Below are 25,193 nucleotides of genomic sequence, written 5' to 3' on the forward strand. Positions count from 1 at the left end.
ATCATGGATCAACTGTTGAATATCTACGCTAATGTAGAGAGACCCCCAGGAAACGCCAGCACGAGGAAAAGGGAGATACAAAGTTCTGAAAATATTTATGAAAATGTGTTGATCCACGCTCTGGAGCCAAACAGAACTGGACCTGCACTCTCAGGTACGGTAACAAACACCTGCAGATATTATTACATGCATTTTTACACACGTACAACTTGTCTTTAGGTAAAATGACTTATGTGAGAAACGGTAATGTGGGATAGATTAAAATGGCAAAGAAAAGAACAGAAGATGGCCAAAGTCCATGAAGAGATCAGATGCAAAGCTATGCAAATGTATGCTTGAAACAAACTTTATGTTGGCGCTTCTAAAAATATATTTTCCATACGTGTGAATGGTTTCAAGTGCACCTTCGAAAATCATTAACATTACAAACTGTAATTGTGTGTTCGCACTATTCAAGCACCCCAAGCATTACACTGGTTTTCAATTTCACATCACAGATCAGTTCACTGGCTGTACTGTGTTTTATGAGAGATGACAATACAAATGCTGGCTTGACTTTACTTGATTTGACACTGACACATTGCATTCACCTTCAGGTGTTAATAACGTAAAGAAGAGTTCCTGCAGAGCTGCTGCAGTGTGTCTGGGTCTGCTGTGTCTTCTCCTACTGACTGGACTCATAATTTTGTTTTTCGTGTGTGAGTACTTTGTTAGCATGCATATGAGGCCCTAAGAAGATAAATAAAACACGTTGCCAATCTTTTTTTATTTCTTTGTTTATGTGTCAAACACAGATACTAAGAGCAAATCTGAGTGGGAAATGGAGACAGCCTCATTGAACAACGGTTGCAACAACCTGAGGAATAAAAGAGATCAGTTACAGACCAGTTACAACCACCTCATCAGTGAGAAACACCAGTTAGAGAACAGCCTGACAAGCCAGAAAGAGCAGTTAGAGACCCGTTACAGCCAACTGGCTTCAGAGAAAGACCAGCTGCAAGAAAGACTCGACACTCTGATCAAAGAGAAAAGGGATCTTCAGAGGAAGCTTCAAGGTAACTAGACAATACAATTTAGAATTAGATCATATAGCCTTTATTGTCTGCCTTGGGAGAAATTTGGGCATTTGAGAGACACAGTGAATGTTGCAGCATGTACAGCAAAACTACCACTAACATGCAGTATCACACTCAGACCAATAAACACCAAAACATACACAACAAGAACATCAGCATACACCAAAGTATTCAGCCACATTCAAAGGTATTGTCCAGATGTTTTGCACAGAGATATTGCACAGATGCCATAAATGGTGATGGTAACCTCTGATTAACTGCTGGGCCATTTAGCAGAGATTAGGCTGAGGGGCACGACACAAACTTGAGCTCTTGATGAAAAAATAATGGATAAGTGAAAACTGGGAATAATTGGTGGTAAGCAGGCAATGTAACATCCTCCATGAGCTGAACATTGTGAAGTTTGAAATTCCTGTGCTAAAAAGTGTGAGGTAGTTAGGTGTCACAAACAAAGAATAAGAATCAGCATTCATGCCAATAATAAAGAGAGACAGAGAAGAACATAGATGAGAATGGGCATCCACTCATCTTTTTTTTTTCTCATCTGCTCTCAACAGCTAAAACTGGTCAACCAGCGGGAGTCAGTGGACGGCTGGAGAAAGATCAAGGAGGACATTCACAACAACGACAGATACCGTTTATGAACGGGGATAAGAGACAGGGACCACATGACCAGAATCCCATTCTTAGGTCCCGTGATAACAACTAAATCCTCATCTGCTGAGGAAAGTGACAAGACGTGGTTCAAATCTTCAGAAACAACAAGCCGGACCTTGCATTGAGACTTTTTTGGTTGAAAAACAAGAACGGTTGTGCTCAGCAATTGTAACAATAACAAGGGTTCTATTTACTTCAAGCCTCCCAGTAAACCATGACTGTGTGACAGCAGGCCAGCATGCACAATACCAGGACACTGAAACTGAAGCAGTGATTTGAATGTTGAACAGGTGGCACTGAATCTGTAAGTAATTACTGGCTTTCTTACAGTACGGTGTATTGTGCAATGTGATGTTCGTGTGCAGTATTTCCAGAGAGAGTCCAAGCCCATCTACCAATAATACGGGTCTCTTTCTGAAAATGGTATTTTTTTTGTTTTCAATGCATCTTATATGAACACTACTTTCTCATGGCCAGGTCATAGGCCACAGATTAGGCCATTTGCACTCAAATTGTCCCCAAAGATTCCCATAGTTTGTTCTTACAAAATGTCATTAATGTGTTATGTAAGAAGTTGAAATATTTAGCAGCATGTTTATATGATCTTGCTATAAAGCAGTCTGTTGCCTTTGTTGTTTGCTTGTCATACGCCTGTCATTGTTGATGCTATATTCTACCTGTGTGCGCTCTGTCTGAGTCATAAAGGTTTTTTGCTGGTTTGTTTTTTGTTTTTGTCACTTTAACAGTGTCATTTCCCTTTAGTTTCACACCATCTTGAATAAATATAGGAATGACAGAGAGCCCTAGTAGCTCACTTGCTGAACATGTACCATGTAGCCCTTTGCTGCATGTCACCCCCTCTTTTCCCGTCTCTCTCCAACTATTGCAATCAAATTGTCATTGTTTTTATTATTAATGAACAACAAAATTATGCCAGGATTAGAGTTGAGGTTTTATTCAATATTTATTTATAGATATTTATGATTCATGATGATATATTTATTATTCCAGAGTCCATAAATATTAGACTTATTCAGAGGTGCTTCAATGTGATGAGATGTATTAGTCATGCTATTTGAGATGAAGTGCAGTCAGCAATGTGTTACAGTAGTGTGGAAACATTTAACCAGCAGAGGTCAGGGCAAGAGGCATAATCCAAGTCATGCATCTGTCATGTGAATGTGCTCATTATGGGTGAAATACAACATAATACCAAGCTTTGTGAGAGTGGGTGTATTCAGTTCCTCCATCAGAGACAACGTCAATAAGTGAGGATTTTTACATTTCAAAATGTTGGTGCTGTCATATCATCAACTTCTTTCAGATCAGATTGTGACGAACAAAGAGAGTTTTGGTCATGCAGCATGCATCACTGGTGAGCACCATGAAATGTTTGCCTCCACAAGGTGTGAAAATCCTCCACCTTGTAGGCACACAAGGATCTCTACATGTTATAGCTGGAGCAGTGCTCATAATCCCCATTATGATGAAACTGTTTTAATCAAGGAAGGAAGACCATTTACTTAAAAATGAGGAAGAACAAGAGTGCCTTGCTTTGTGAGCAACAAACAAAAGAGGAAGCAGATCACAGATCGTACCAGTTGAACAAGGAAACCACGATTAAATCTTTCATCACACCCCTGCAGGGAAATTATGGTCATATGGTCATTATTCAAATGGGAAACCCTTCTGATGCTTCAGCACGAGTTAAACTGATGAAGGTGGTGAAGTGGCTGCTGCAGTGCCTGGTGACACAGAAATTCTGTCAATGTTAGGTTGTTTTAACCATATAAGTAATATCAACAGGAATGACAACATTTATCATGCATTGAATTGTAAACTATTAGATAAAGTGTACTACCATTTAAATGCAATACAGAGAGAGGCATGCTGTTCAACTGATGTGTGTGTGTGTGTGTGTGTGTGTGTGTGTGTGTGTGTGTGTGTGTGTGTGTGTGTGTGTGTGTTTTCTGCACACAGAAGGAAAACTGCATACACACATTGCTATATCCTACAAGCTGTCCTATACATTTCCCTGCGCCTTGCTCTTTGTGACTTGTGTTAATCATATTATACATTCATTCATTCGTTCTCTATACCGCCTATCCCTTTTGGGGTTGCGGGGGGGCTGGAGCCTATTCCAGCTGGTATTCCAGAGGTGGGGTACACCCTGAACCGGTTGCCAGTCGATTACAGGGCAACATATAGAGACAAACAACCATTCACACTCACACTCACACCTAGGGACAATTTTAGAGTCACCAATTAACCTAATGAGCATGTTTTTGGTCTGTGGGAGGAAGCCGGAGTGCCCAGAGAGAACCCACGCATGCACGGGAAGAACATGCAGGGACCACTCTTAAAATGGTCCCACCCTGTGTCAAACCGGCCATCCGATTTTATCCATTTTATTTTCACCATTCTTTTAAAAAGGGGGATAAAACCCTCCTGAAAAGGTTTTTCTTGGGGAGGACCCCTCACTAATAATTTTAAACGGCTCTTTTAATCATAATTTTAAAAGTGCCGCCATAATTCTATATTATCATTCTAGTACCAGAAAGTGAAACTGGTCATGACTGATATTGCTGTTTTCTGCATGATACCATGGCTCTCTGGTTTGCAGCTGTTTGTGACAATGATTCATGTTTACAGATATTCAACTTCTAAAACTACCTGCACTATTATAGAGATACGTTATCAGATAACATGTAGTCAGTTGTTCATCAGTCATAATCAATATTTTTATAGCAATGTATCAAAAGACGGTGACATTGTGAAAGGAGTGAGTGAAATGATGAACTTATAGAGAAATATCTGCAGAAGGCAGCTAGAAAAAAAAACAAAAAAAAAAAGCTCTAAAAGCTGACCCTACATTACCCGCTTAGCACCAAATATACAATGTCAGCAAAACATGGTGAACATAGTGGATGATTTAACAACAACAAAGCCAGATCTTTCCCTCAGGAGTTGGTAGAGACCAAAAAGAGAGCTTTCAGGTTTTATGCAAAGAATCCTGTTAAGTTTTGCACTTCGACAGAGAGGACAGGAGCCCAAAAAAAGTTTAAAGGTTTAATGATGACTGATAACTGAGGCAAACTGATGAGTCAGAGTCAAACACACTCACAGTTGACAGACATAGGGGAGACAGAGAGGAGACGGGGGGAGAGGGGATTTGTAAAGAGTAGCTGCATGTGTTTTGTTAACACAGTGGAAAATGAAATGAGGAAGAAATGGATCAGCTTACCGTTGTACAAGGCTCAAACATGTATTTATTAAACATTTATTCTGTTTTATATTTGTCTGAATTTTTCCGTACATGTCACCTCACATTAAAGATGAGTCTGACTCTGTTTGACTGAGACATGCCACATTTTTGTTTCCCCTGAATAAGATGTGTGTTAGAAATGTGTCAGTGACTGAGAGAGAGAGAGAGAGAGAGAGAGAGAGATAGATAGAGAGAGAGAGAGAGAGAGAGAGAGAGAGAGAGAGAAGAGGAGGTTGTGGTTCTTGCTGTGATGCCCTCAGGAGTCGGTGAAAGGAAGCTACTTTTGTCACTGATTCCAAAAAAGTTGGGACAATGTGTAAAACATATGATAATCTACTAAACCTTTTTGACAAATACTCAATTGAAAACATTACAAAAACAAAATATCAATACAATATTTACTGTTTTAAGTGATCAAAATTCATTAATTTATGGTTATTCTAAATTTTATGCCAGTAACACATTGCAAACAAGTTGGGACAGGAGCAACTAAAGACTGGGAAAGTTATGAAATGCTCCAAAAACATCTGTCTGTAACATTCCACAGGTAAACAGGTTTATTGGTAGCCGGTGATAGTATCATGATTGAGTATGAAAGGGGCATCCTGGAATGGTTCAGTTGTTCACAAGCGAGGATGGAGAGAGGTTCACCACTTTGTGAACACATGATTGTATAAAGGATATTACTACATGGACCAAGGAACACTGTGCAAAACTGTTGTCAGTAAACACAATTCATTTGCAAATGATTGCACTCTGTTTTGGGGTTTTAGAGAAAAAAAATACATTACAGTCTAAGCTGGTATTACTACCTTTCAATAAACTCACATAAGCCATGATCATACTCATTATTCCAGTATTCTGAATATACTTTCACGTTCCTCATAAACTCTATTAGATGTCCACTGTTCTTTTTAAGGAAAGTGTCCATTTAACATAATAAGTTTTGGTTCCTCCTTTGACATATTTAAGTTTCCACAGTAGTTATTTTTGTCGGTATGTTAAGGTTGGAGTCAATTCTGTCAGTTTCGTTTCTATTCTTGTTTCTGAGATCAGTAATTGCTCTGGGTCAGTTTTAATGTAGGGTCTTTGGGGCTTGTGACACAATCCTACCACACTGGTATTATCAAAATGAGGGAGTGAAGGAGGACCTGTTTTCCTCCTCAGGAATAAGAGTTAATGAGGTTGGTTCGCCATTTCCTTCATCAAGAGAATCCAGAATCAAAGGTCCACAGGCACTTCAGGAGCACTCAAAAACCTGACAAGTCTATTACTTACAGTTTCAGTTGTCAATGACCATGGTGAATTATTACATTGTGAAAATTTTCAATATGCTACTTTAACATAATTGGAATTATATGAATTGTTTTTAAACTTCCCAGCAGCATCTTGTACTCTCCCTCGTACATTCCATTTTCATTCAGTGTAAATAGTGCAAACATTGTCTTTTAGCTTTAGCTGTAACACCCTTTAATATCTTACAGGAGCAGTAAATTTTAACAGTTGTAGCACACCAGTTTCAGCCTGAAACAATGCACACTCTACCTGCAGTAACATGACGACTGTCATGTGCAGACAGCAGGTGTTAGCTAAATTAGCGTAACTTAGCTTCAGATTCAGTCACCAACATCTCACAGAAATGGTAGATAATCCATCGCCCACAGGTCCCTGGATCCTCTCAGTCACTATCGTTTGTGTTGTTCTCAATCCTGTTGGTTACATTCAAATTCACTCAAGAACTTATACAGTATAAAATGTTACTGTATGCAGATGACCTGCTACTTTATGTGTCGAACCCAAAAATGGCCATCTCCCATATCTTAGACACACCCAAAATTTTTGGTATGTTTAGTGGATATAAGCTCAATATAGGAAAGAGTGATTTCTTCCCTATTAAGGAATTGGCAGGGAATATTGCACAGTCTGATTTGCCATTCACTCTTTCCCTGACAACGTTTAAATATTTAGGGATCAACGTCTCTCGAAAATTATCACTACTATTTGACAACAATTTCTCCGTGCTAAATGCAAAAGTTAAAGAAGATCTTTAGAAATGGAATAGCTTGCCGATCACATTGGCATGGAGAATAACAAGTATTCAAATGAATATTGTCCCACGATACCTGTACCTTTTGCAATGTCTGCCTCTGTTCCTCGCCAGGTCCTTCTTTCGTAGCATTGACAGTCTAATCTCCTCTTTTATATCGAACAATAAATCTCCAAGGCTGCAAAAACTCTTACTACAGAGAAGCAAAGCGGCAGGCGGTTTGGGGCTGCCAAATTTACTTTACTACTGGGCTGCCAATTTGCAAAAAATTGTACACTGGGCCTTTTGTCCCAAAACTCAGTGGTGCCAACTGGAGTCACATTCATGTTACTTTTCCTCCTTAAAAGCTTTGGTATGCTATGTCGAGAGAATCAAATCAAAACATTACACAGATAATCCAATAGTTGTGTGCACATTGAAAATTGGCAGTGAATCAAGCAGTACTTTGGCTGGAACACACTCCCCCATAACATCCCAATATGCAACAATTAACTATTCAGGCCTGCGAAGATTGATGCCAGATTCTCTTGTTGGGAAAAACAAGGCCTCAGCACATTAGGTGATCTCTACAGTGGGAGTACATTCTCCAACTTCACTCAGCTGTGTAGTGCCGTCAATCTACAGCAATCTGACCACACTCCCTCCTTTCCAGATGCCCCACCCTCCTCAGGAATTGATAACTGATTGAATTGATCAAGTTACAGGTTTCACCAATAAGCACTTTATATTACAGTATTATCAGAAAAAATGAAACCAGTTGCATGATGTATGAGCCAATAACCAGATGTGTTTGAAGGTGTGTTTGAAGGTGAGGCTGTCGCCTCACAGCAAGAAGGTCCCGGGTTCGATTCTTGCTGCGGGCACCGGGGGTGTGTCCTCCACCATGCCTTCGGTGCCTGCTGCTTGAGGAAAAAAGGGCCTTTCTGTGTGGAGTTTGCATGTTCTCCTCCGTAAAATATACCCCCACTAAAAACATGCAAGAAATCACCACCTGACCAATGGTGATGGCGAGACGGGTCCCCGGGCGCCGGTCTGGCCGCCCACCGCTCCTGGTCTGCCGCGGAGGAGGGACGACCAGGATGGGTGAAATGCGGAGGACAAATTTCACCTCGTGTGCAGTGTTCCGTGCATGTGTGTGACAATAAAGGGGAATGTCCCCCCAATTCTCTCTCTCTTAAAAGCAGATGCAGGACTCTAGCAGGGACCTGCTTTCTCTGCTCCTTTCAGAATGTTACAGTTACAGGATGCACATTTGCCAAACCAAACAGTCTTCATCCTTGGAGCCTATCCTCTCAGAAGACTGTAACTTACTGCTTGAAAACACTTCTGATCAGGCATAAAATTCACTTTAATGTGGCCTCTTGCCACTGTTAGCTGCTTCCCTAAGCTTTTCAATGGGGATAATGGAGGAGAAAACATGGTGTCTTTACGTGAGGGGGAGGCAGAGCAAATGTGACACAGAGCTATGGAGCTATGGCAGAGCTCACAAGTCAAAATGGCTGGAGGCTACAGCCTATGGATTGTCAGGAAAGGCTAAAACATGCACAAGTAATCCAATCAACCTATAAGCATAACATATGACATTTTACTCTTGATTCAACCCCTCTTTTCATGGCTTATTCCTTGATCTTTTTCTTGAAATATTATGACTTATTTCTTGCGATCTCAGATTTTTTTTTTTTTTTTTGTAGCAGTGGCCCTAATACACCGTCTTAAAAGCTGTAACAAGGGGAAGTCCAATTTCAAAGGGAGAAAAAGTAATTATGACAGAGATTGTTCTGTTACCAAAAGAGGTATGTGCTTGTTTAAGTTGCTGACACTGTGCAGATTAAACTTTACATCAACTTCAGAGGACGTATTATATCGGAAGGTATTGATGTGACATACATGGTTGGGTTTTTGCAATGCACATGCAAACTCTCATGATCACTAATAAGTAACAGGAATGATGAAGATGAGGAAAGTTGGCCTTCCTGGAGGGTGAGGATTTTCCAGTATGAGTTTCAGAAGAAAGACAACTTACTGAAAAATGAGGAAGCTGAAAGTAAGAGTGTGAAAGAGACTGTGTTGCTGCATCAGCAAAGAGAGGCATAAAAAAAACAATCAGATCACAGACCAGCACCATTTAAAGAAGACGCTGTTACCAGCATCTTCATCACTCTCCACTGGCTAAGATATGGAGATGGTTTGCCATGAAGATGAGACCTCTATGGCAAATGAAAGCCCTGATGATGCTTCAGCCAAGGATGATGCATTACAGAGTCGCTCTGATGAAGATGGTAAAGTGACTGCTGCAGCGCCTGGTGAGACAGAAATCCTACAGTTTAACAGTTTTGAATTCAGTTTTAAAAAGGAACATGAACAACAATATTAACATGAATCTTATTTATGATATTGCAACTTTTAAGTCATGCAAATTACATTTCGGATTCATTTTGTAATAGTTTTTCTCCTGTGTTTCCTGTGTTGTTCTCCTGTGTTTCGGTGGATGTTGGAAATCGTAGTGCTCACAGTGGTCTGTGGTTAGATGGAACCTAACCACAGACCACTGTGAGCACCGCAACTTCCATATTGATATGAATGAATAAATTGAATGTTTGAAACTTGAGTAATAATAATAATAATAATAATAATAATAATAATAATAATAATAAAATTAAGCCCTCTAAGAAAGCAAAGGAAAAATTGACACCTCAGTGTTAAGTGCTGATGTTAACATATTGTTTATGTTTGTTCAAAAATATTTGCTTTTGCATTGATCGTTCTCCATTCTCCATTGACTGTCTTGTTTTATTTGTTTTACTTTTTCATGAGTGTAATGTTTACTTTAGACCTCTCGTTAAAGTAAAAAAAAAATATGCCAACTTTTAATGATACATGTACATAATTTCAAAATTTCAACCACTGAATTAATGGGACATTGCTTTTTTTCTCTGATGAGAAGAGCATCAACCCAGCAGCAGGGCCAGTATCTGTTCCTTTGTGTGAGGAAAGAACAGGAGCAGCACTGCCAGAGTCCTACAATGTGACCTCCAGCAGGCTACTGGTGTGCATGTTTATGACCATACTGTCAGAAACAGATTCCATGAGGGTGGCAAGAGGGCGGCATGAGGGCCCAACATCCTCTAGTGGGACCTATGCTCACAGCCCAGCATCGTGCAGCTCAACTGGCTTTCGCCAGAGTACACCAGAATTGGTGGTCCGCCACTGGCGCCCTGTTCTCTTCACAGATGAGAGCGGGTTCACACTGAGCACATGTGACAGGCATCAAAGAGTCTGGAGATGCTGTGGTTAATGTTATGCTGCGGTTAAACATCATCCAGCATGACCTGTTTGGCAGTGGGTCAGTGATGGTCTGGGGAGGCATATCCTTGGAAGGTCGCAGAGACCTCCGTGTCATAGCCAATGGTACCCTGACTGACTGCTGTTAGTTACCCGGATGAAATCTTCAGAGCGATTGTCAGCCTTATACTGGTCCAGTGGGTACTGCGTTCCTCCAGGTGCAGGAAAATGCCCAGCCTCATGTGACATGAGTGTGTAGGCAATTCCTGGATGACAAAGGCATTGATGCCATTGACTGGCCTTCACGTTCCCCTGACCTAAATCCAATTGAGCACCAATGGGACGTTATGTGTTGGTGCATCCGACGCCACCAAGTGCTGCCACAGACTATCCCAGGAGCTCACTGATGCCCTGATCCAAGTCTGGGAGGAGATCCCCCAGATCACCATCCGTCAACTCATCAGGATCGTGCCCAGATGTTGTTTGGAGTGCATACAGGCACATGGGGGCCATACACACTACTGAGTCATGTTATGATGAAATTCATGCAAGTTGGATCAGCCTGTGAGTTCAATTTTTTAAGCTTTCCCTTACAACCTTTAAGTCTTCATGGGTATGGTGCTACAAGCTTGGTACACCTGTATTTAGGGTATTTCTCCCATTCTTCTCTGCAGATCCTCTCAAGCTCTGTCAGGTTAGAAGGGGAACATCACTGCACAGCTATTTTCAGGTCTTTCCAGGGATGTTCAATCGGGTTCAAGTCTGGGCTCTAGCTGGGTTACTCAAGGCTGGCTGTCATGTGCCTTTTATTGAGTAGAAGCTTCAGTGTGGCCACTCTACCATAAAGGCTTAATTGGTGGAGTGCTGCAGAGATGGTTGTCCTTCTGGTAGGTTCTCCCATCTCCAAATAGGAGAGGAATGCTGGAGCTCTTTCAGAGTGACCATCAGGTTCTTTGTCACCTTCCTGACCAAGGCCCTTCTCCCCCGATTGCTGAGTTTGGCCAGGCGGCCAAAGCTCTAAGAAGAGCCCTGGTGGTTCCAAACTTCTTCCATTTATGAATGATGGAGACCACTGTGCTCTTCTGGACCTTCAATGCTGTGGAATTTTTTTTGTACCCTTCTCCAGATCTGTGCCTCAATACAAAACACAAAACTGTACAGGCTGGTTATTCTGAGCATTGAACTCTTCTGTATCCTACAGGCTACTCTCAGCATTTCCTGTGTGACAAACATTGCACATTATGCTCAGGTGCTCAAATTGGAAAGAAGAGTTCCTGCAGAGCTGCTGCACTGTGTCTGGGTCTGTTGTGTCTTCTCCTTCTGTTTGGACTCAGAACTCTCGTTTCCCGATGTGAGTACTTTGGTAGCATGCTGATGAAGCCAGAAGAATAGAAGAAATGAATAAAACAGGTTGACAGTCTTTCTTTATTTATTTGCTTATGTATCAAACACAGATACCAAGAACAACCCTGAGCAGGAAATGGGGATGGTCCTGTTACAGACCAGTTACAACAACCTGACAGAAGAAAGAGACCAGTTACAGACCAGTTACAACAACCTGACAGAAGAAAGAGACCAGTTACAGACCAGTTACAACAACCTGACTAAAGAAACAGACCAGTGTCAGACCAGTTACAACAACCTGACTAAAGAAAGAGACCAGCTGCAAGAAAGATTTGAAGCCCTGACCAAAGATAGAAATGACCTTCGGAGAAAGCTTCAAGGTAACTAGAGAATGCAAGAGAATGAATGAGACTGTGAGGGCAGAAGTTGATGCTGAGCTGTATCGCTGGATGTCAGCAGCACTACTCTCTTAACTTTATGTGAAGGAGCAACTTCAAGGTGTATGAAGAGTTGGAACGGGAGGAAAGGGTTAGAGTTTGCAGAATGTAACATGAGCAATTTAAGGTGTTGCATTTAAAGTTTTAGTGCATCAAAAATTGCAGTTTTCAATTTAATGGGTTTTAATGGGGACATTTTTGTCCTCAAAGATGCAGTAGGTAACTTTTACGAAAGTAATTTTTTGTCATATTTGCTGAAACTGTCCCTATGCCCACACAGCAGTACATGAAACATGTAATCTGTGGAAAAAAGAACGGCTCCATTGGTCCCACCTACTGCTCCTACTGCGATTTGCAAGAATCCACTGTGCCCGACACAAAACAACCAATCAGAGCCAGAGGAGCGTCTGACATCTGTCAATCACTACTCATACGCTGCAAACCGCCCCTTCCCTCCACTCATGCTCATGCCGGCTGTTGCACACAGTTTTCTGTGTGACATAGCTCACCACACCCAGCTCTGTACAGACTGGGTGTTGTGCGCTTTGGCCTCCTGTGTATCCTAAAATCTGCTCTCAACATTTGCCCGTGTCATGCTCTCTGTGAGTCATTTTCATTTATGTTTGTGTCCATTTACTTGGCATCTCACTTCTCTAACACTGGAAAGAGCAAGAGGTGACCACCACGGTTTCAGTACTTACAAGCTATAACCATCACTTGGTCTAAGTGCACCCACTGTATTACCTGAATTAGAGAATTGAGATTGTTCAGGCAGATGATGATAATAACTATGTTTGACTATCAGCATTTCAATCACGCTCCAGCTTCACGGATAAAAGACAATAAAGTGGAAATTGCTATCTGGTAGACTGAACTATGAGAAATAGTTGCTCTGACTGCTCTCTAAATATGTGTCTGTGAGAATTTGTTCTACGCTAATATTCATAGAGAGGATGAGATTCAAACACCATTAGATTAAGTAGAGGAAACAAACACTGTGTCATAGATCGATTAACACAACAGACAATGGAAATTGTACTTCAGATGCTGAGGCCAGTTGGAAAAACATGACTAAAGAGAGAGATGACCTGAAGAGGATGCTGAATACATTTGGTGAGTATGATGAAAAAAATCTATTTTTAAAGTGAAATTAAACCCACATTATTTTCAGACTGTGAGCTTTCAAATGATACAGCAAACATCCACATTTATAATTGTCTTTTTGTTACATGGCTGAACCATTTTGTTCATCCTTGTTGTGAAAAAGATATTGACGTTCTTTCTGTTTGTCACTGTGCTCAACAAGAATGGACGTATTTCAGAGGTAGTTTCTATCACGTTTCTTCCACCAAGAAAAACTGGCAACAGAGTAGAGACGACTGTCTTCAAAAAGGTGCAGACCTGATGATTATCAACAGCAAAGAAGAAGAGGTGTGTGTTTGTGTGTGTCTGTGTGTCTGAGCATGCAAAGCATACATACATGAATCTGTGTGCAGATGCAGTTCTTAAGTAATGTACAATAAAGAGTAAAAATACTGAACGAATTCAAAAGTCATTGAGGTGGAGGATACATTTAAATCAGTGTAACTGAAAAATCAAACTTATATCTCTGTTGTGTTGTTTACAGTTTATGTCTCTCTTTTTAAACAAGAATTTTGCCAAACATTTCAAGAAGTACATGTGGATTGGCCTGACTGACGCAGAGACAGAGGGGAAATGGAAATGGGTGGATGGGACCCCGGTAACCAAAAGGTTCACACATTTTTTTTTTTTATCCAAATTTGATCACTGCTTTGTGCTTATTTTAATTTTAATTCTCTGATTTGTTAAAAAAGTTTTTTTCTTCCTTTATTTTTCTTAGCTACTGGGGGTCTGGGGAGCCTAATGGAGGAAGAGGTGAAAACTGTGGAGATGTAAAGTACCATAGTGCTGAAAACAGCTGGAATGATGAAGCCTGTTCCTTTTCGTGCTTCTGGATCTGTGAAAAGAAATTTCTTCCATAACCCTGCATCCAAACCTGTCAGACAAGAGATTTAACTCTTTTTATAACTTCTTTTTCTTCTTCTTAGATTTCTTGGTGAATTTCTCACCCTCCCCTCGACTGACAACCAGCTTCTCACTTCATCTTTGAGGGTTTAAACAGGATGAACAGCTTTGCTTTCCTAACATGTTGAACAATGCATCATATGACTGCACAACAAATATAGTTAACAACTCATCTTTCATTTTCTTGTCTAATGCCAGTAACATACAGTACTGCAATGGCAAATTACTCATCAAGACTTATTCATTAAAATCTGTCTGCAAAATATATCATCTGTTATGTGTTGCATGTTGTGTTATAAACCTGATGGCAGGGAACAAACACAGGGAAGGAAAATATGAACGAACTGCACGACGTGCCTGCATGTTCAATAACATCTGAATGGCAAGAAAGTCAGAATTTATGAGACATAAACATGATAGACATACTGTACATTTGTGTTTTAAGCCTTAAAATTTAAGGAACAGATCAGGTCATATCATATCAGGACATATTTTGTGTTTTAATTGACTTTAAAAAGTCAATTTTTTCTCTTAACTTCTGCTTGCTATTGCTGGATGTTGTAGAGACATGTCAAACGTATCAGTTCTCATTGGTTCACACGACCTGCTACATACAGCGTGTTTGAAAGGAGAACTTATGTCAACATTTCTGTTGAAGTCAAATACCCTGACAACACCACACCCACCACAGATATCAGGTTAGAAAGCAACCACAGGCACAAAACACAAATATCAAGACCTTCTGTTCAGTTACCATGAATATCATAACAGAAACATGACCAGCTGACACCAAACATATGCAAAGATTAACACAGTTAAGTACGTCAGGCTGCTGTAAAGAAAGCCTCTCATTTTCTTCCAGCTCCGTCACTCCTTCGCACAGTTCATGACATTATAAAACTTGTCAGATATTTGTTAAAATGCAGGTACAAGTTGATCTATTGAAGTCTGTTGTTTTTCACTCATCAGATGTTTTTTGTCATTCATTTCCAGACCACCACACACACATATACACACATACACACAAATACACCACACATGTAACTACATGAAAGAAAGTGTGAGATGTGGAAGATCATTTTGAACCTGTCGTCTGTGGTTGCACTCAACTACAGGCTATCAGAAATAATCAGTATTTTTAGTAAATAACAGAATTTAACTTACATGTAAATCACCTTGGGGCACCACCCTCAACAAGGTGAATTCTGAAGGTACCAAGATCTTGACTTATAAACAGTGACTAATAACTAACTAATCACCACTGAACATATAAATGAATGAAAAAAATGCAGCACCACCATACACCAGTTAAAGCATGAATGATATCCTGGTAAGATGTCTTAACTTTAGGAAACCCAGGAGACTAAAGCCTCACTTCCACTGCATGGTACAACTCGACTTGGCTCAACCTGACTCACTGGTGATTTTCTCGATTGCATTATCCACTGCAGATAAGATCTCCTCAATGCAGGTGAGATTCTTATCTGATCGTTACAGCAATACTGCGTGACAGTACCGTGACACCTCCAGTGTGACACAAACACACAGGAACAATGGAGGATGTTGCTGATTCTCAGTATGTGGCTGTTTGTCACAACAAGGTCAAAACTTTGTTTCAGAAAAGGCAACTCTGGTTGTTCTGTGTTGCAGAATTGATGATTCTATCTGACCAATTAGTGGTCTGCAGTATTTTCACTCCACCTTTTAGTATGGGTTCAGCTCACTTGGAACCCCAACTGAGATGGTTACAAAGAAGTATCAAGTACTATCCACAAATTTTGACAATGGAAAACCAAAGGACAGTTCCAAGAGAGTGGAGCTAATAAATCCCTGATGGAAAGAAGAGAGCAGCTTTCCTCCGTGGAGTGTTAAGATCATTCACCTTGCAGGTAACCAGGAATCCGTCTGAGTTCTACTCGCAGCGGCAAACCCTCGTACAGAGAAGTTGTTTGTGTTGAGAAAGAACAGCAAATTACTGAAAAATGAGGAAGAACAAGATGGTGTGGCTTTGTAAGCAGAGAAAAAGTATTAGAGGGGATGCAGATCTCAGCTTTTTTGCTGTTCCGAGAAAACGTCTTCACATACATCTTCATCAGACTCCAGCTGAAAAAATATGGTGAGGAGCCGCTCTCGTGAAGACAGCGAAATGAGTGCTGCAGCACATGGTGAGACACAAATCCCACACTTCAACAAATCTTAGAATAATAACAACAGTAATAAGAACAAGAATTTCAATTGTTGGACATTTTAATCATGTGCCACCATCTTGTTTTACTTGTTCTGGTTGATAATATTTAGTCAAATTTGTTGTATTATGAGTAAAACTGTTTGACTGTTAAATTTGGTAGCTCACATTTAATAGTATACACAATCGTCCATCATGGTCAGCCAATCTCTGCAACAACTTTCACAGCTCAAATACTAATTTTCACAAAAGTGATCTTTGAATTGTTGCTTTTACACCACTAGTTGCCATCATATCTCAGTTCTTACTTAAAGAGGAAAATCTGTTTAAGTCATATTTCAACATATTTAAATGGCTCCAGTCTTAGTGTCAATTGAAAATAATTCATGAGTTACATGTGAGAATATTCGGGCTCTACGTGTCATTTTTGTTGCTGCCCTCATGTCAGCCTCTCTTTCACTCCTCTCGTATTCGTTCAATTAAGAGTTTATTTCAACTGATTGTCACCCAGTTTTAGTCTCGTTTGAATGCAGCGTGCTTTTTATGATGATGAAATGACTCTTTCTGTCAATGGAGTCTGGTAGTTTTAGTCAGACAAAAAGGATCTCACTACCATAAACAGCAGTCTTTTTTATAATCTGTATATAATGTACATATACAGTACATAGTTTATTTTTCATTATTTCATTCTAGGCCCTTTTTTATCTTGATCTGTCTATGCCACTGCTTTTGCCTATCTTTTAATACTTTGCTGGCTGTAACAACTTAATTTCCCTGGCATGGGATTAATAAAGTTTTATCTTACCTGATCTTAAAGTTATCTCTGTCAGACAGTTATTATAACAATCTGAGCATGCCAATTGCAAAAACAAAGACTTTCAGTGGACGTACATTGATGGTGCGCAAATGCCAAGAGGGATTACAGTGCAGCCTGTTTCATGACTGCTGGCTGCTGTGCTTTTGCTGAATAATGGGAAATTTTCCAAATTTGTTCTCTCCATTAGTCACTTGGAGAAACAAAAACATGGGAAATAGGGTCCATAATCAGATAATAAGCAACCGGTATTCCTCCCTTTTGTCCGGGATGTTGAAATCTTCCAGGACATGTGGACCGACACCAACTGGAAACTCTACACACGACGTCACTTGCATTTGAAATGTGGGTCAAGCTGAAACAAGTGAATAATTCAACAACACAATATAGGATATTATTTTATTAACTTATTTTGTAATGAGTAGGTATGTAGATCTTTTAAAAGATGTTTATGTTGAAATACTGTAGAAGTAGTTTGTGTCTTGCTCTATTGGTTTTCACTATTATGGACATAATGTGCAAAAAAAGATATTTGAATGTTTCAAACCAATGTGGTTATTTTTAAGAAGGAATATTCAGATGTCACTTTTGGCCAATTTTGCCAGCCCGAAGAAGAACTGAGATGATTTCTGTCTCCGAGAAATCTTGCTCCATATAACAATCATTAAGCCTGGCTGTCACAAAATTTTAATAATGGTGTGTTTCTGTTTGATTTCTGCCCACAGAGAGAAATCTGTATAGATGTGTTACTGTGAGCTTTGGACTTCTGTGTATCCTACAAGCTGCTCTCAACATTTCACTGCGTCTGGCTTTCTGTGAGTTCAGTTGTGTCTTTTATTTCACATGATGGCACTTTAAGTTGAAGTCATGGTGAGGATCACTGCTGAGAACCTGATTATCCCATTACAATAAAGTTAACATTATAGTCTAAGATTGGAGCTTCGTGCTTTGTGCTTATGTTTCATACTTCTTGCCTTTGAAGAAAAATTAAACCCAAGGTAAAAGTAAAGTAAAGTTAAAAGTAAGATTAAACCTGTACAGATGTGGGCCTGTAAATGTATTTGTAGTCTAGTGTATACAGTTACAGATTTAATCTCAGCTGCGACTTCTCTGCTGTCTGTATTAAATGCAACAGCATTATTAATACAGAGGACTGTGTAAACAATGTCCTTATTAGCAGTAATAGTGATAGATAATCCTTTGAATTGATGATTGGTAATTGGTCAGGCTGTATTTATAAATCTCATGGCAATCACTAGAAATCACTGCTGCTGTTACAAGAAAGTTAATGAGACTGTATTGATTAAGTAGAGGAAACAAACACTGTATCATAGATAAATTAACACAACAGATAATGGAAATTATATAGCAGATGCTGAGGCCAGTTGGAACAACATGACTGTGGAGAGAGCTCACCTGAAGAGGATTCTGGATAACTTTGGTGAGTTTGATGATAAAATCAGCTGTTAAAGTGACAGTCTTCATCCTGTGAGCCTTCAAATTATACAGCAAACACACAGATGTCTCATTGATATCATCTTGTTTCTTTGTCATATAACAGAATCATTTTGTTAATTCTTGCTGTTAATGAGTTATTAAGGTTCTTTCTCTTTCTCACTATACTCAAGAGGGATGGACGTATTTCAGAGGTAGTTTGTATCACGTTTCTTCCACCAAGAACAACTGGCAACAGAGTAGAGATGACTGTCTTCAAAAAGGTGCAGACCTGATGATTATCAACAGCAAAGAAGAAGAGGTGTGTGTTTATGTGTGTCTGTGTGTCTGAGCATGCAAAGCATACATACATGAATCTGTGTGTATGACAGATGCAGTACTTAAGTAATGTAGAATAAAGAGTAAAAATACTGAACGAATTCAAAAGTCATTGAGGTGGAGGATACATTTAAATCAGTGTAACTGAAAAATCAAACTTATATCTCTGTTGTGTTGTTTACAGTTTATGTCTCTCTTTTTAAACAAGAATTTTGCCAAACATTTCAAGGAGTGCTTGTGGATTGGCCTGACTGACGCAGAGACAGAGGGGAAATGGAAATGGGTGGATGGGACCCCGGTAACTGAAAGGTTCACAAATTTTTTATCCAAATGAGATCACAGCTTTGCACTTCTAATTTTAATTCTCTGATGTTAAAAAAGCTTCTTTTTTTTTTTGTTTTTTTTTTTGTTTTTTCATAGCTACTGGGGGCCTAAGGAGCCTAACGGTGAAAGAAGTGAAAACTGTGGGGATATAAAGTTCTATGATGTTGAAATCAAGTGGAATGATGAAGACTGTTCGTTTTCGTGCTTCTGGATCTGTGAAAAGAAATTTCTTCCATAACCCTGCATCCAAACCTGTCAGAGAAGAGATTTACATCTTTTTATAGCTTGTTCTTTTTCTTCTTCTTAGATTTTCTGGTGAATTTCAAAATGAAAATGCTGCCCCTGCTATAAATAACTCAGCCTCCCCTCGACTGACAACCAGTTTTTTGCTCCATCTTTGAGGGTGACCGCTTTAAAAAGGATGAACAGCTTTGCTTTCCTGACATGTTGAACAATGCATCATATGACTGCACAACATATATAGTTAACAATTCATCTTTTATTATCTTGTCTAATGCCAGTAACATACAGTACTGCAATGGCAAATTACTCATCAAGATTTATTCATTAAAATCTGTCTGCAAAATATATCATTTGTTATGTGTTACATGTTGTGTTATAAACCTGATGGCAGGGAATAAACACAAACAATGAAAATATGAACGAACTGCACGACGTGCCTGCATGTTCAATAACATCTGAATGGCAAGAAAGTCAGAATTTATGAGACATAAACATGATAGACATACTGTACATTTGTGTTTTAAGGAACAGATCAGGTCACATCATATCAGGACATATTTTATTTTCAATTGACCTTAAGAAGTCAATTTTTTCTCTTAACTTCTGCTTGCTATTGCTGGATGTTGTAGAGACATGTCAAACGTATCAGTTCTCATCAGTTCACACAACCTGCTACATACAGCGTGTTTGAAAGGAGAACTTGTGTCAACGTTTCTGCGGAAGTCAAATACCCTGACAACACCCCACCCACCACAGATATCAGGTTAGAAAGCAACCACAGGCACAAAACACAAATACCAAGACCTTGTGTTGAGTTACCATGAATATCATTACAGAAACATGACCAGCTGACACCAAACGTATGCAAAGAATAACACAGCTAAGTGTAACGGGCTGCTGTAAAGAAAGCCTCTCATTTTCTTCCTGAGAAGTTTGGGGAAGTGGACTTTTGGTCTGTAAACCCCTTTTATAGTCGACTGTATGCAGTTACAGATATCATCTTATCTTGAACTGATGACTGGTAATTGGTATAGGCCGGACTGTATTTATAAATCTCGTGGCAATCGCTAGCAACCACTGCTGTTACAAGAAAGCGAATGATGCTGTATTAGATTAAATAGAGGAAACAAACACTGTATCGTAGATAGATTAACACAACAGACAATGGAAATTATTTTGTCAATGCTGAGGCCAAATGGGAACCATGACTGAGGAGACAACTGACCTGAAGAGGATTCTGGATAACGTTGGTGAGTGCGATGATAAAATCAGTTGTAAAAGTGATAAATTGCGTAGCACAAGCTGACCATGAATCACTTAATAGGTTGTTTGCAGTAACGTGGCGTTAAATTCCGATGGAGGGCCGGATGTGAAAAATGCAATGGATGAGATGATGGAAAGTTCTTACTGGCTTAGTTAGATGAAAGTGTGAGAGAAAGGCACAAACGGAAACATATCGGATGAGACCCTTATGTTATGAAGAGGAGCGATTTTTCAACTGAACTGAAAGTTCTTCTGCTATTGAGACAGCAGATATAACAACTCCCTGCTCATTCAGGCGCCATTCTACTCTAGAAAACAAATGACAGCATACAAAAGTATGGAGGAATATAATTTTCTTGTTAGCAATTGGGTCCACGACCTCGGTACCAAAGTCCTCTGGGATGACTGTCGTTTTGTTTTTTGAAGGGTGCGTAGCTTTTGCTTTCCTGGGGATTAACCTAGTAGCAAACGTTCAGCACTGTGGTGCTGAATGTTGGTGTTTAGATTATGGTTGTTTGCTAGATTAACCATTCGCAAAGATCCGGTGAAACACCACTTAACACATGGATCGTCTTGAAACAACACTACTATGTCCTGAATGAACTCTGGAGCACCTTTGCACAGCACCTGGGGCAGCACTAAGTTAGCAGATGTTTCGTTGTTAGGTTACTTATATGTTGTCAATGTGCAACAGATATCGTCTCCTTTGTGGAGGCTCCAAGTATTGTTTTGTGTCAGATGTCCATGAAATGTAATGGGGTCCCCAGAAGATGAAATGTAATGTTGGTGCTCAATGGTGATGGTGACCTTTCAGGTAACACGAAAGCTGGGCATATAAAGAGTGTTGCTTTGTGTGACACTGGACGCCATAGTTTGCTTCCCATCTCCAACAACAGTCATTTTTTCATGTCAACCATGAAACTGTTTGTATTCTGAAGATGAGCACAGTCGTCTCTCATCTAACGGAGAAGTTTTCTTTGCCTAAGTGTAACATTACCTTAACATACAACACTCACATCTGAGTCCTCTCTGGGCTGTTTCTGTGGATTGTTTCGGAAATGACTGACAGTTGTTAGTGTTCTCATGCTTTATTATTGATCTATATGTCCTCTGAATATGAAGGTTGAAAGATTTTTCTGAGAATCACGCTGCCTCTGTTGAAGAAACTACTACTAACGAGCTACTGTTTGTTGTTGTTGTTGTTTAAAGTGGAGTGCTTGCCACTTCTGATTATTGTACATAGATGAGTTGAGCAGGCTGATTCATTATCTCTCTTATGAATAAATTGTATCCATTTTATGAAAAAGTCTCAATCTGATACCAATCTACATACCACAGAAGTCATCTGATTATATTACTGTCAAGACAGGTTTATACTGTGTGTACAGCATTGCAACAAGTGACACCGTTTTATTACACAATATCATAATAGCCATACTTTGGATGTGTGTGTGTTGATGATCGCTTTTATCACTTCATTAGAATCTGTGGAGGACGCCTTTGCAAGACAGAAAGTCAAAATGAAAAAGGGCGTGTGACAGTGATAAGTTGCTAAAAGAGAAGGAAGAGAAGGAGTGTGTTTGGTAAACAGATCGTCAGACAGACAAGAAGCGTCAGTTTATATATCAGTGCTGTTCTTAAAAAAAGCAGCATTACATACCTTCATCACTTTTGGTGGGAGAGAAATGTTGAGGTTTGTCTTTGAAGAGGAGTCTAAGATGACTTTGGACGATGAAAACCTGCGTGACGCTTCATCCAGGAGTGAGTAACTTTAAGCCTGTCTGACAGTGTTGTTCACTGGTCGTCTTGTTCTATTCTGGGTGCAGAGTGCGAGTTTTGAACCAAGCCATCGTGGAGGGTGCTGCTTTCATTAGAATCAGTTCTGAGAAAATATAATATTTAGGCAACAAACTGCACACGAAGTTCAATCTGTTTCATCCAGAGACAGTTTACAAAGTCAAATGAAAATGGTTTAACAGTTTCCTGCTGCAGTGAACACAATATCAAGGCTGGATGTGTGTGTTTGATTCTGCCCACAGAGGAAAAACTCTGCAGACTGGCTGCTGTGAGTCTGGGACTCCTGTGTATCCTGCAAGCTGCTCTCAACATTTCACTGCGTTTCGCTCGCTGTGAGTGATCTTAAATTTCTCTCTAATTTCACTGTGCTTTATATTAAAATTCAAAAAATCTAAATATTTTAAGAGATCCAGGTATTGCAACTAGCTACCATCACTATTTGAATAATGACAATCACTTGGGTGCTTTCTAAATATGTGTAGAATAGTGTTTGCCTTTAATAAACATGTTAACCTTAATCCTGTGTGCCTGCTCGTAGCGAGCTCATCTGTGGAGGCCTGCACCATAGTGTTGACAGTCTCAAGAGACTTTTTAGACAACAACAAAAGTACTATGGTTAAGGTTAAGGGGATTCCCTTGATAGGTGCACTGCTCACAATATACTAATACTCTCGCGATTGTTAATGTTCAGACAAGCTCAACAAGCTCAGCTGCTGCTGATTCAGTCAAAACTGCAAAACTGAAAAGAAAGGTAGATCTTCAACATACAGACTGCAAACACCGTGTGATGCATCATGTTTCAGATGCTATGCATGTCCACCCTGTCTGTCCACAGATAGCAGTCCATATCAGTAACATAGCCTCACTACAGTTAACTACAGCAACAAAAGGGAATGTGTAAATCTTTCTACTCTCTCAGCCAGTTCTGTTGCAAGGATGTCAGAGTTTGAGGCCATTATCAAAAACCTGACTGAAGAGGGAGATGAGTTCAAGAGGAAGATGAATACCTTCGGTGAGGATGAGGACGAAATGAAATGCACCTTTGTGACATGGAAACAAAAAGACACAACAAGGCCATACATTTTTTCTGCCTCTTTTTATTTGTTTATTTCTTAACAATATATGAAGGTTTTTCAGAGCTTTTTATCCTCAACAGATCATTACTCCCAACAAGGCTGGGTATACTTCAACCACAGTTTCTATTACATCTCTACCATGTACAAATCCTGGCAAGCAAGTCGAGATGACTGTCTGCAAAGAGGTGCAGACCTGGTGATTATCAACAGCAAAGAAGAACAGGTTTGTGATGTGAAAGAGTGAAATCTGTCTGTGAGAAACAGGAGAGGGAAAAAAGGACAAATCAAATCAATGCAAGGTCACCAAGACGGAGGGTGGCTGAAAATGATTATATTTCAATTATGTTTCTCTTACTGTCAACAAGGAATTCACAAGACAATTCAAACGGCTCACATGGATTGGACTGACTGACACAGACACAGAGGGGACATGGAAATGGGTGGATGGGACTTCCCTCAATACAAGGTTCATAATGTTTGTTTTGTTTTGTTTAATTATTCATAATGCAGTAGTGAATGATGTAGGGCTGTGGTTTAATTTGACTTCATGGTTCTTTGGTTGTGATTTTCTTGTTGAAAGCATGTTTTCGTTCTTTGGTTTCAGCTACTGGCACATCGGGGAGCCCAACAGCTTTAACGGCAGAGACGAAGACTGTGTAGAATTAAGGTTCTATGAAAACAAAAACAGCTGGAATGATGCAGCATGTAATAACCAAAACGCCTGGATCTGTGAAAAGATGGTGCCTCTGTAACTCAGCATCCAAACCCTGATGAGCTACAGGCAGAAGCTCGTCACCATGCATAGACACAAGCACATACGGGCTTACAGATGTGCTTTGATAGGCCTTTTTCCCAACATGCATTTTGACACATCACAGTTAAAGCTCTGCAATCATGTCTGACAACAAGACTTAGTGAACTGTATGTCTTCAAGTCAGTGTGTTTAGCCTCTCTGATTTTTATACATTCTAGCATTCATTCTATCTATGCACCTACATTTAATTTGTTAATAACATGTGGCCTATCAGTGTCAGAACTTGATTTTGTGTGTAAACAGGACCGTCTTACCAGATTTACACTGGTGCATTAAGAGGTGACAGTATTATCATCATGTTTCATTTACCGGTTTCTTTATGTGAAGTGACATTAAACTCCAAAATATGGCATTTAATTCTGCATAAACTGTCCTCATAAACCACAGGTTCACATCCAACTCATTTTCAGATGTTTGAGAGTTATCTGTCATGCTCATCACCCTCACTTTATAAGGCCAGTGTTGTACATTTCCTCTGCTTATATGGAGATTTGTATCTGAGCAGCTCTGTGAAGTTAGGCCTGTAGATTTATTAGATATCCTGCATGTAGACGTAAAGCTATGACCTTTTAATTTTCCCTTCTGCTTCAGGGAAATAGATGTTCATTTGAGAAACTATTCACACTTTTACAGCTCAACTGTTCACCTACTGTATCGCTCAAAGGGATTTAAATGCATTTTTTACTATTTATGCTTCATGAGTCAGTGCGTATGGGGCACATAAGCTAAAAAAAAAAATAACAGACAGAA

At 39.7% G+C, this 25,193-nt stretch overlaps 1 protein-coding gene across 1 annotated transcript; it reads left to right on the forward strand.

The window, feature by feature from the left end:
* The first annotated feature begins 3 nt into the window (after nt 1–3).
* LOC143318998 (uncharacterized) lies at nt 4–24,463 on the forward strand. The gene is made up of 14 exons (XM_076727555.1): nt 4–154; nt 597–698; nt 795–1,047; nt 11,834–12,051; nt 13,415–13,539; nt 13,760–13,860; nt 13,970–14,099; nt 14,719–14,852; nt 22,583–22,614; nt 22,796–22,885; nt 23,473–23,565; nt 23,710–23,852; nt 23,995–24,095; nt 24,234–24,463. Exons 1-14 carry the CDS (start codon nt 4–6, stop codon nt 24,379–24,381), a joined length of 1,821 nt encoding a protein of 606 aa, XP_076583670.1. The 3' UTR covers nt 24,382–24,463.
* Nucleotides 24,464–25,193: the final 730 nt, after the last annotated feature.

The sequence above is a fragment of the Chaetodon auriga genome, chromosome 4, assembly GCF_051107435.1.
Source record: "Chaetodon auriga isolate fChaAug3 chromosome 4, fChaAug3.hap1, whole genome shotgun sequence".
In the NCBI taxonomy this organism is placed as follows: Eukaryota; Metazoa; Chordata; class Actinopteri; order Chaetodontiformes; family Chaetodontidae; genus Chaetodon; species Chaetodon auriga.

Excerpts from the sequence above, each read along its gene's own strand:
- LOC143318998 (XM_076727555.1), top strand. The coding sequence starts at position 4 with ATGGATCAACTGTTGAATATCTACGCTAATGTAGAGAGACCCCCAGGA. Across the intron at positions 23,853-23,994 it reads TCAACAGCAAAGAAGAACAG|GAATTCACAAGACAATTCAA; the intron begins GTTTGTGATGTG and ends ACTGTCAACAAG. Across the intron at positions 24,096-24,233 it reads GGGACTTCCCTCAATACAAG|CTACTGGCACATCGGGGAGC; the intron begins GTTCATAATGTT and ends CTTTGGTTTCAG.